Genomic DNA, 12,290 nt, shown 5'->3' with positions numbered 1-12,290 from the left:
GAAAGATATTTTTCATTTTCACCAGGAACTTTATTGAACAACATATTGTTTTGTTCCACTACTTTCTGCCATTTTTCAGGCAGCTTCATAATTATACCTTCCCCCCAATTTTTTTTCTTTTTGAGCATAGAAATGTTCCAGGTGCCTTTTACAGTCTTCCAGAGAACTGAAGTTCTTTCCATTAAGAGAATTTTGTGAAGACTGAAATAAATGGAAATCTGATGATGTCTGGTGAATACAGTGGATGAATCAGAACTTCCCAGCCAAGCTGTAATAGTTTTTGCCTGGTCATCAAAGAAACATGCAGTCTTGCATGTTATCCTGATAGAAGGTTACGTGTTTTCCGTTGACTAATTCCAGATGCTTTTCGTCTAGTGCTGCTTTCAGTTGGTCTATCTGGGAGCAGTACTTGTTGGAATTAGTCGTTTGGTTTTCTGGAAAAAGCTCATAATAGAGGACTCCCTTCCAATCCCACCATATACACAACATCACCTTCTTTGGATGAAGACCTGCCTTTGGTGTGGTTGATGGTGTGGTTCATTTCACTTGCTCCATGATATCTTCCGTTCCACATTACTGTACAGTATCCACTTTTCATTGCTCATCATAATTTGTTTTACAAAAGGAACATTTTCGTTAACAGTTCAGTAGAGAATCATGTGCGGAAATACTGTCAAGGTTTTTTTCGCTTAACTTACGTGGAACCCAAACATCAAAGCAATGAACATAACCAAGCTGGTGCAAATGATGAAAAACGCTTGATTTGGATATTTTGAGTATGTTGGCTATCTCCTGCATGGTATAATGTTGATTGTTCTCAATTAATGTCTCGATTTGATTGCTATCAACTTCAACTGGTCTACGACTGTGGAGCATTGTCCAGTGAGAAATCGCCAGCACAAAACTTCACAAACCACTTTTGACATGCTCAATCAGTCACAGCACCTTCTCATACACTGCACAAATAAATCTTTTTGTGTTTCGGTTGTGTTTTTTACCTTTCTTGAAATAATAAAGCATAATATGCTGAAAATGTTGCTTCCCCCCCCACCCATCTTCAATTCACCAATTTTGATGTTTTCTTTTTAACAGCACACTGATATGACAGCTGTCTTAATACAATCTAACAAAATTGTTTCAAATAAAGATAAAGACAACTGACCACTACTGGAGCCATCTTATGGAAAAAACCAAAGGAACTTTTTGGCCAACCTAATACATTGATGGTCTTCATCTTTACAAATTACTGGCCATAGAATTAGAAAGCTGAATCTAGCAAGGTTCTTGCTCTCAAGGAATTTACGGTTTGGGGGAGATAAAACATGAACACAGATCATTTTAGTATAAGTTGACTGAGCTAGCTTCTATCATCAAAGATACAGTCAAAGTGATATGGAAGTTTCCAGAAGCCAATTTACCTTTAGCTGAAGAGTTTCTCAGATGAATTTGTGCAGAATAAGAATTTTTGAGCTGGTCCTTAAAGGACAGGTTAAACCTGCGTAAACTGAAATGGAAGACTGAACATTATTATTTCTCTTCCAAAAGCTTAATTTCCAGATTCAGAATATTCCTTACCATGGATCTTACAGGATCCTGAAAGATTCCTGAGCTATGCTGAGTTTTAAAAATCAACCTCCTTATTCACAGTTTCCATTCTTGGAAGCAGGAAGATGATGTTAATGTTTTGTGTCTTAGTGTTCACAATGATTCACATCTATCCATTCAAAATATTCAGAATCTAAAAGCTATAAGTTTCAACTGCACTGAAAATGTAATACCTCTGGAATTTTACTATTCAGAAAAGCAATGATCTGTGGGACACATCTTCCAGGTGCATGGAGCATGCTGTGGGTTGAGAACTGAAACAACAGAACCGATGTGAGATGCAGAATAAGAGCAGGGTCTTCTGTGACTTTTAGCTGTTCAGCCAGTGCTTGTCGATGCTGGAACAGTATCTGCCTAAACAAAAATAAAATATCAAATACATTATCATATTTTAACAAGTTCTCACCAACTTCAGTTCTTCTGTTTTCATTTTTAGCATCTCTAGTTTAATTAATCTAGTTCCATGAAAATTTTAAAGGACCTTTTAGGGGATACAGACACACATAATCCTAAACAGCATGGACAAACTAATATGCTAGAAAATGACAGAAAAACATATATATATATATGTAGCAGGGATACTCTGCTTTTTATTTTGAATTGTTGGGGATCAAACAGATGTGCACTGGATTAAATAAGCTTTCCTATAAAGAAGGTCTTAAAGCTAATAAGAAGTTCCCAGGCTTGATCAACTATGGGATTAACAACTCTGCTACCTTATTCTATTGGGTCAGAGAGAGACACCTAAGGATATGAAGACTGACTATGACTGAAGGTCTACAGCCCTTTAGACACAACAGTTCTCTATGCAAGATTCAGATAGACTCCGATTTCAGATATGAAATTTCAGACATTAATTCAATGTTACCTTTCCCTTTTTTTGTCTCCCCTTTTCACCATAATATCACAAGCTTCTGCTGCAGAATCCAGACAAGAAAGAAAGTCTTCTATGCTCTGAAAAGGTATTTAATATCATGATTTACTTTTATAAGACAGGTTGCCTAAAGAAAAGCAGTCATTTAATACCATTTTATAATTTTACACCCTGGATACAATTTTTAAAAAGGTCATTTTGTCATGAAATTTGAAACTGTGATTTAGGACTAAAGGGTAAAATGCCCCCAGCTTGGTCTCTTCCTTCACCTGCCAAAGAGGTGTCTGAGTGCAGGATAATAGGTTTAGATTTAGTTTTCAGTTATTCTGATAAAAATCTATCTATTCAAAGATCACAAATTCTAGCCAAAATATCTAAATAGAATAAAACTTCACTTACCTTTTCATTCAGAGAGCTATGGAGTTTTGTGAGAGCTACTTTAGTTTCTTCTGATAATTTACTTAGAATTTTTTTTCTTACCTGTAGGGCAAAAGAAATTCCTTTGGAATTGTGTCTTTGACATGTACTGGATATAAGTTTAAATAAAGCAAAACAAAAAATGAGTATTTACTATTGTAACAGAATGCTGAGTGAAATTTATCTTTGTTCTTAAATTTTAGACCACAAACTAGGGATAAAAATATGCTAAAACACTCCAAAATCAGAATGCTAGTCAACAGTCAGTCAAAGATGCTACTAGATGCAGCCCCTACTCCTCCCATCTGCTCCAGCAGTATACGAAGAACGAGAAACAGCGCATGAGTCAATGAGCACATACACACCATTCATGGTGCAAGAAAAAGAGAATTTGGGGTAAGACGCTGCTCCCTCTTTCTTCTATTGTGGTGGGAAGAGTGTTTTTCTCTAAGGCCAAGTGAGGGGGCCCCACTCATAAAGATCCAGAAGGCCATAAAGATCCAGGATGCCTATAAGCGAGGGGACCTGAACCACAGAAGGATGGATGCTTGTTATACTGTCTGGTGTGTGGAACCTTTTCAGCACCACTCTCCACACAGTTGTGCTTTGTGAAGTTTGGTGGCATTCTTGCCCAGAGTCCTAGGGCTCCTTCTAGTGCAAAATTTCTGGAGGAGGCCTTATTGGAATGGCTTGGCCAGGAGGCCCTGAAAATTACAGTATGTCTTAGAAGGTTGGACCAACCTATTGACTCCTACCCCATGCTACAGCAATCCTCCAGTGGCCCTTAAAGGGCATGGGAAGGACCCCAGGTACTTCCAACAGCAGAGGCTGGCATGCAGGCAGGTACATGGAACTATCCAAGCAGTTGAGAATCACTGCTCAAGGTGAAGAATGGGAGGGGAACAGTACCTTGCAGGGGTAGGAGGGAGAGATAAATGGACCTTTATCTGGAGGTTTAGGGGGAGTCCTTGCTATGAGAAGGAGTCACATGATACTAAAAACATCCCCACAAAACAACCTATCCCACTTATGCAACAAAGGCCACATCACAAGAAGCCACAAGCATTAGACTGATTTGGTTTGACCTAGACCAATGCCAGTGATATGCAGTCAGTCTTAGGAAGGCACTGTTGTCTCTTTCATTCTTCGTAAATCTCCAACCTTAAGTAGATATAGGGTGAGGAAGAAGAGGAGGAGGAGTCCTAGGGATAGGCCATACCTTTCCTCCTGTAGGCAACTGGGAGCCATAGCTCCACCTTACATTGCAAGAAGGGAAGAGATGAGCTTTGAATTTGAGATTAGAATTTAAGAAAATGAACTGAAATTAGTCTAAATAAATGAGATGGTGTCACGAAATGAGAATGACTGCAAAGTCAGAACACTGATAAGGGACTTGCAACTCAGCAGGAAAAAGGTATGTGACCTAACAATAATCAGGAAAAAATAAAATAGCTGATTCCAAAGTAACTAAGCATCATTACCCTTTTTTTTCCCTTGTTCTGGGTGCTTCCTGGGATTCTAAACTGTGAGGCTAGCCTAGACCTTTAAGAATTTGTTAATATTTCAGCTGCTTTACTTCCAGCTTCTAAGATGGACACCTCTTCTCCCTGAAGATCTGCCTAAAGTAAGCCAGTTCATTTGCCCTATCTCTCCATCCTACACCTCTTTGAATAGTGACCCTCACTCTTTGCAAGGCTACCTGGTGATATTAAATCCAACCTGAGTCATCTGATGAGCTTAAGAAAAGATTTTGTAGGCTACTCAGCTTATTTATTTACTTTTTTTCAGAGATAATACAATGTTTTCCTGTTGCTTTCTGTACAATAATAGGAAGTAGAAGGCCAAGCATACATGCTATATTTATTACAGGCACTCCCAGACACAATGACTAGTATTTCCTTACTTTTATTATTACTGTTAATAGACTGGTTATATTACCAATTCTAGTAGCAACTGTATATATTATTATTACTAAATTTGAACTAAAAATTTGACAGATTTCTTCCTAAAAACTCCTTTTATTTTCCTTTTAGATGTGAGAAAATAAAACATGCTTGGATTTCAAAGCAAAACACATCAAGAGTGGCAAGAAAATCACTAACTTACTTCACTTGTAATGGTTGCAGGATTGTCCACTGCCATCATTAATTCCGCAGCTAAGAAGTTGAAAATGAGATTAGTGACATCAGTACACACTGTCTTCAGCAAGTGCTTCGTAAGAGCAGCCTGGGTATCATCTGGAAAATAAAAGCGCTTCATTAAAATGAATGTCCAAGGACAATTATGGAATCAATGAAAAAAACAGTGTTAAGTATAATACCTGTAAAGAACTTCATCCCTTTTTCAAATAATCGAATATTATTATAAAGGTTTGAAACCTCTTCTTGCAAGTCCTTGATCGTGTGCTTCCTGCCAGTTCCAGAGGCAGAAGTTGAAGACATGAATACTGAACGTACCACTTCGAGATAAGTTTTATTTAGAGGTCTGCGCATGAGATAAATATATTTAGTTTATAAAATGTACTGGGTTTATGTAGATAAAAAAGTTTGCTTCTATGCAAATAAGGCTTTAAAAAAGATCCCTATTTTTTAAAAAAATAAGATTTGGAGATAGTTAATAAGAATTTTCCCTCAAATTCCAGAAATTATAACTTCAATGAATTATTTTTGTTTTAAAGTACTAAAAGTTATTGAATGAAAGACAATAAGAAAAACAGTAACAAAAGCTTCAGTTCAAATTCAATTCAAAGCAGCTTTTTAAAGTTAACTTGGAGAACAGTAGCCTATACATTTGTTTCCCATCCTCAGGAATGATAACAAATTCTCAATTTCTAACGTACTATAAAAGATATGTACTTTTAAAAAATCTTTTTATGCCTAACTCAGAATAGATTATTTTAAAAAGTTATGGCAAATGATTAATAGTAATTATTTCATCTTTTTATAATGAAAAATGTAATTATGTATTCATGCACAAGAATGTTCACTTAAGTTTTTTAAAAATCTCGCTACAAAAGCTGTTCTTCTAATTCAAAAATTTAGACGCACTAGGCTCCTGAATTGCATTTAGAGAAGCTTACACATAGAGACTAACTTGGGGGAGAACCATGTTAGTTAGCAGTAGTCAAGTTATACATAATTTCTTTTATTTCTGTATAAAAATAAATTTAGCCTGGTTCACTTATAAGGTAGTGCTATTTTATTCTCTTTGAGGGCAGTGTGTTACTTTATTTTCTCCCTAAAGTGTACTGTTTAATCTCTGTCAAATAGAAGATACTCTTTTCTTCATTTTAGATGTACTTTCATGCAGTGTTAGAGACCAGCCAGTGATCAGTGCTGGTGTTTTTCTCCCAATTAGATGAGTGAAGGAGACCACCTCCACACTCCTGACCTGTATTTCCGACACTGCGTTGCCCAAAGCACTTAAATGTTTGTTGAACTGTTTCTGTAAGTAAACAAAATCTGGAATTTGGTGACTAGGTTAAATTTTAAGGTTTGAAAAGAAAACACCTAAATTATATGTTTTCTATGATCTTGGTGAAAATTTTAAGTAATAACTCACTAAATTTCTATTATAAAACAGAAAACATATGTTCTTATACTTGCTTTATTAAGTACTCAGCAAGTTCAGAAATAAACTCCTCAGGGGCATCTTGTAAATGTTTTCTTAAAAAATCTTCAATCTCATCCTGGAACATAAAAGTGATCTCTGGCTTCTTCTTTCCTGTAATAAAAATGAGCCATAGGAAAAAACAAGAAAAATAAGCAACCTACAAGCAAATAAGGTTCCATTAATATATTTAATAAGATGGTAATTCATTTACTACCTACCATAAAGTCTCCATTGTTAGTTTCTGTCACCAAAACAGCCAGTCCAATAGCAATAACCAATGAAAACACTTAAAATAGGTATATAGTGGCATTTCTTTTGAGTAATAATTTTCTAACTTGTTTTCTACAAGTCAATCAAAAAATAATAGACGATTTTTTCCTCCCAAACTTGGATGATGCAAATAGTTGGAAATCAAAACAAGTGGATTAAAAAAAAATCTTTTAGGAAAGGATAATTTTTCTCTGTTGAACAATGGATACTGAGCAGAATGTCCTTCTTTATAAAAATAAATATTTAATAAAAATCCAATCCCTATAATTTACACAAGCTTTTCAGGAAAGGTCTTTATAATCAAGTGAACCACAACTCCAGTAGAATTAAGCTAAAAATTGTCCATTTTGGAAAGGCATGGAAGAAAAAACTTAAAATTTTACATCCATAATTTATTTTTGCTCTCACAAAAATAATTCTATACCAAGGAAAATTTGTATGTAATGGAAATAACTGTTAACTGTGAAAATGTCATGTCTATTCACTTACTTGGAAAAGTATGAGTTGCAAAGAAAGCTAACAATATTTCCATTACTAACTGTAAAACTATAAAAAAGTGATTATTCCCAGCTAAATTAGGTTATTGACTCTATAAGTAAAACCTTAGAAATAAAAATAGAATAGCTCAAAAATCAATTTTCACTATGCATCAAGATCTAAGTAAAACTACTTATCATAGCTTTAGAATAGATGGAAAAGTACTATCCTTTTTTTCTGAGATCTGCTGTTCATTCCTGATCTCTCACAAGAAACAGTATCTGATTTCTCCGTCTGCTTTCTGCATGCATTTTACTAGTTATTAAATTGTATTTCCTTCTAGTAATCTTTCACACAGAGTTGATTGTGTATTTTAGCTGAGAACCTAATTGCATCCTCCATTTCTGAGATTACAACAGAACCCTTTTTCAAAAGCACTGAAATTACCTTTTTTTTATAGGGAGAATGGTTTTACTCTTTTATAGCTCCTCTCTTATACTATACACAAAAAGTATCACATGCCTCATTTAACAATTACTTAGGGCTACAGATTTTAGAGAAGTATTTTCTTAAATGCTACTTCACTCCCACTCCTTGTTACATCTGGGAAAATAGGAAAATCCATTTATTAATGAAAAAGTAAAACACACAGAATAGTCTTAATGCTAATTAAAATAAGGGTAGAGCTCATAGTTTCTAAGATAATTTTCCTTTAATTAATACTGCTTTATGTATGTTGAGAACAGTAGCCATTGTTACCTATCTTAGACTACTTTAGACAGATCTTAAGCAACTGTTCTGTTACAGGTAGCAGCACATTGACATCTGAAGCCTTGTAACTTGACACTTATATCTCTCAAGCCCATACATCATAAATTCTGTGGAAGAGGTAAAAGAAAATGTCAAATCATCATTTCAAGTTTTTTTCTTTTTTTTTTTTTGGTGGGGAAAAGGAGGGGAGGTATCACAGTTTCATTAATTTTTTAAAAACAGAAACATATTTTTAAAAATCAATTGTATTTAGAAAAGCAAAGATGTCTCTTGCTAACTTAACCATACCAAACACTAACAAGTCTAGACAAAGAAAGATGCATATACTTAATTCTCCTGCTTAGATAGAAGCAACCAACCTATTAGGTGTTACCATAAAAATCTGTGCAAGCCAAAACTGCAAAGTGTCCTTAATAAACAATGGGAAAATTTACGATTGTTCTGTAACCTTTTAAAAATGTTTGTACAAACATTCAAAGCTCTTACTGTTGGTTATAAATGTATAGGGAAATGAAAAATAAGATTAATAGTTCTAGTTTATTTAGTACACTGTAATTTAGCACATCAGAAACACTGAGAATGTAAATGTTTTATTTCTTTGTAAAACACTCATCAAGAATAGTATGAACAGGGCTTGCCTTCTCATCCAGTAACTTAAAATACAGAGGAAGCATCTTTTCTGTGCCTGGGCAAGTTGTCATATTCCCTTTTAAACTCTCGATCAGCTTCCAACATTTTATCCTTTGCCTTTCAGCATTGTGAAACATCTCTGAGAATTCCTTTAATGTGAAGCTTTTTGCCAACTTCACATCCTCTAAGACATTTTTATCCTTTTTGTCACAACCATTTCCCTTATTTATTTCCGCCGTTACCAAGTTTCTCTGACTGTGCAGCTAGGGTCTCTTGAACAGAGGCAATGCCAACATTCCCATGGTCAGGTATTTCTTTTATAACTCCATTTATTCTTGATTCATTTTATTTCCAGGGTTATGACTTTTCCTTTGCTGCACATTTATCTTTGTTGGCCAATTCCCTCTTTTGACTATCCATTTTTGTAAAACGTCACATGGATTCATCACTGGGGGACAAGAAGTCAACACAACTACATGCTGTGTTTTCTATGCATAAAGTAAGTGATGCACAGTGATCAGCCTCTGAAAAACTTGGAAATAAGTGATGTGATTGTCACAGATCATGATGCACATCTGTTATTTATGTGCTGATCTGTAGACTAAGGAGCCAGCAACAAAGTGTGTACTTTATGCAAGTACTCACAGTTAATATACCCTGGTAACTGAAATATGAACTGTGTTGTTGGGACTCTGGTGTTATTTAACTAACTGTGAAATCTGTGTTCACTGAAACTCTGCAAAGCAAGGACTTCCTTTAAGCATAGACACCTAAGTGTATGCATCTTAAGAAAATGTTAAAAAAAAATCATGCACATACAAAGGAAGAGTGAAATAAGGTACCTACCTGTGTGAGATGACTCATCATCACTGTTGTCATCTTTTCTCCCTCGCTTCTTGATTTTTTTAATTCTGTACTCTCTGGCATTGCCGCCACCTCCTCCTCTCACACTTCCACTGCCCTCTGGTGGAAAACGACATTAGTTAGTATTACCTAACGAAATACTGTTTTTAGAAATAATGACAATATATTGTTGTATTTAACTTTAAAGTAGAAAAATAAAGCCAAATAACTGACCTTTTAGCCACTTTTTAAGGTTGTAGTTTCTTTATTAAAACAAGTTTTGTAAACTCAATCAGTAAAAATTAATGATATGAAATCTCTTGAATTTGAGCAACTCACTTAGATAACCTGCCTGCTCTAAATGCAGTCTCTTATTCTTTCTCTAATGACATCTATTTTCTGCAGCTTTGACTTTTTCCTGGCCAAACCCATTCCTTTACCTCCTCTTCTACCTTCTTCAAAAGTGCCCTAATTAGCTTATCTCTGTTACCACAGCCTCATTAACATCCCCAACTACAGCACCTCACAAATTTGGTTTTGTCTTTTTGATTGAAAGATTATTCCCCAGGTTTACAGGAGACATCCTGATTCTCCTGCCACCCCAAAAGATAACTTCCTGACAGTAGGGAGAACATCTCACTAACGTCTGCATACTTGAGGTTAAGGCAATGCTTGACACATAACAGGGGCTCAATAAATGTTGACCATAAATATTAAATTGATTAAGTAGAAAAATACTTATCAATCACCTACTGGCTAAGTGAAGACTAAAAAAATACAAACCATGAAAAAAACTAAAACACTAAATAAAAGTAAAATTGTTACTGAGGTATTTCTCTGCTATTATATATTTACATTTAAAATATTCAACAAAATAGGATACTTTAGTAATGGAACTGTAACACTGAAAAATATTGAAAATACATTTCTTCATAAAAGATTCATTTTTTCAATAAAATGATTTATATAAACAAAGATCTTTTTCTAAACTCTAAGAAGAATTCCCTTAGACTTCATCATATTCTATAAGTTCTATTGCTTTCATGATAGAAAAACACAACTTTCAAAAGCACAAGTTTAAAGTGAACATATCTTTTACATTTGGTAATAAGTTTCTTATGGGAAAGATGTTCTTGTTTGACGTTATTCCATGAACTGTAATTAAACTATTATAAAACAACAGCACTATCAGAACAAAACACCAGATGGACCTGAATTTTTAGAAGGATATAAAACAGACTAGTTTTACTGACATAAGTGCAATCAATTAAGGTGGATTTATAATTATATCAAAATAACAAAATATGCATGGTTATGATCATTATGATTTATTTCAGTAACTTACTATGTAGTTTTCCTAGAACAGAGAAATTTCAAAATATTATTGAAAAATTTTGTAGAAAAAGGTTTTTGAAGAGGAAAATCTCAAAGATACAGGGAATTCCCACAGCAAATAGTTTTTATAACATGTTTAATATCGCTGTATTTAGTAATGAAATGTTGAATATCTGATTTCTTTAACCCTGATACAGCACTAATAAAGTTATTCCTACTATAAAAAGTATGCAAAATACATGTTAATTTCCAAATGCAAGTTACTAGTATGTCAGTGCTACCCAGGATAATTTCCAGTGACTCTAAATTAAAAGAATTAAAAAAAAATGTCGGGCTTCCCTGGTGGCACAGTGGTTGAGAGCCTGCCTGCCTATGCAGGGGATGCGGGTTCGTGCCCTGGTCCGGGAGGATCCCACATGTTGTGGAGCAGCTGGGTTGGTGAGCCATGGCCAGTGAGCCTGCGTGTCCGGAGCCTGTGCTCCGCAACGGGAGAGGCCACAACAGTGAGAGGCCCATGTACCGCAAAAAAAAAAAAAAAAGTCCTTGGGAAATTCATTCACTCAATAAATATTTATGGAGCACTTAAAATATGCCAAGGAGTGCTCTGAGTACTAGGGAAACAACAATAAATAAGATGGAGCAGACTCCCAAACGATAAAAGACATCACAGTTTTAAAAGTGCTGTTAAAAAAACTGGGAGGATAATCCGATGGAGAGTGACAGCCTGTGTATACTATTCTGGGTGGTTAGGGAGGCCTCTGTGAGGAACTGACATTTAAAGGTGAGCTCTTAATGACAAGAAGGAAACAGTTACTTGAAGCTTGGGAGGGAACAGCTTGTGCAAAGGCCTTGAGGTGAACACAAACTTGCAAAATTTGAGAATCAAGAAAGAAAAAGAAAGCTACTGGGGCAGGAACATAAAGAATGAGAACAGGAGATCATGAAATTAGCTTAGTTCTCAAAATGAAACACAGTAAGTAATCACCAATATTTTCATTTTCATAATCAAGTTAATTCACTAGCAAAAGATTTGGTTAATATTAACAGTTAAAGGTGAATCAACCAAATAAAAGACCTTTCAAAAGGTCTGATAAGTGCAAAGTTCACTGCAACAAATAAACTCATCTTGAATCTTCTTTGTTAATAATAATTTGTTACCTGTTGCTTTCCTCCTTCGTTCATCTTTTTTATCCTTTTTACTTGTATTAACACTTTCTAAAATGGAGACTTGTTTCAGATCTTCTTCAGTGATTAAATGAACAGGATTATTTTTCATTTCCTGAAATAAAACATGCTTATTTTTTGTAGGCAAAAATATATAACATTACAAAAAGCGTAAAATAAAAGTTGTTTATATACTCACATCCTGTTTTTGTTTGGATTTACTGCTAAGAACTATAGAGCTTTGTCTCAGCTGGCACTCTGAAATTGTTTCTCCATGCCCCAAATAAGTCTC

General features: G+C 34.9%; 2 protein-coding genes across 3 annotated transcripts in view; one reads left to right on the top strand and one right to left on the bottom strand.

Moving 5' to 3' along the window:
- The window catches only part of GPR63 (G protein-coupled receptor 63), a 275,965-nt gene extending 269,887 nt beyond the window's left edge, over positions 1–6,078 (top strand). Inside the window, exons 2-4 of the transcript XR_010836237.1 lie at positions 2,517–2,567; positions 3,100–3,292; positions 4,930–6,078. The gene's annotated coding sequence lies outside the window, so the exon portion shown is untranslated. The remainder of the gene's footprint in view (positions 1–2,516; positions 2,568–3,099; positions 3,293–4,929) is intronic.
- Positions 1–12,290, bottom strand: part of UFL1 (UFM1 specific ligase 1) — a 64,249-nt gene that overhangs the window by 621 nt on the left and 51,338 nt on the right. For both annotated transcript variants that reach the window (XM_059083162.2, XM_059083163.2), the window contains exons 11-18: positions 11,993–12,113; positions 9,503–9,619; positions 6,502–6,619; positions 5,217–5,380; positions 5,003–5,133; positions 2,879–2,959; positions 2,474–2,559; positions 1,779–1,959 (exon numbers count right to left, since the gene is read on the bottom strand). In XM_059083162.2, the coding sequence (XP_058939145.1) occupies positions 1,779–1,959; positions 2,474–2,559; positions 2,879–2,959; positions 5,003–5,133; positions 5,217–5,380; positions 6,502–6,619; positions 9,503–9,619; positions 11,993–12,113 (999 nt within the window). The remainder of the gene's footprint in view (positions 1–1,778; positions 1,960–2,473; positions 2,560–2,878; positions 2,960–5,002; positions 5,134–5,216; positions 5,381–6,501; positions 6,620–9,502; positions 9,620–11,992; positions 12,114–12,290) is intronic.

This window comes from Kogia breviceps, chromosome 13 (assembly GCF_026419965.1).
Source record: "Kogia breviceps isolate mKogBre1 chromosome 13, mKogBre1 haplotype 1, whole genome shotgun sequence".
Taxonomy (NCBI): domain Eukaryota; kingdom Metazoa; phylum Chordata; class Mammalia; order Artiodactyla; family Physeteridae; genus Kogia; species Kogia breviceps.
The sequence above is the reverse complement of the archived record's forward strand: the minus strand, read 5'-3'. Positions and strand labels throughout refer to the sequence as shown.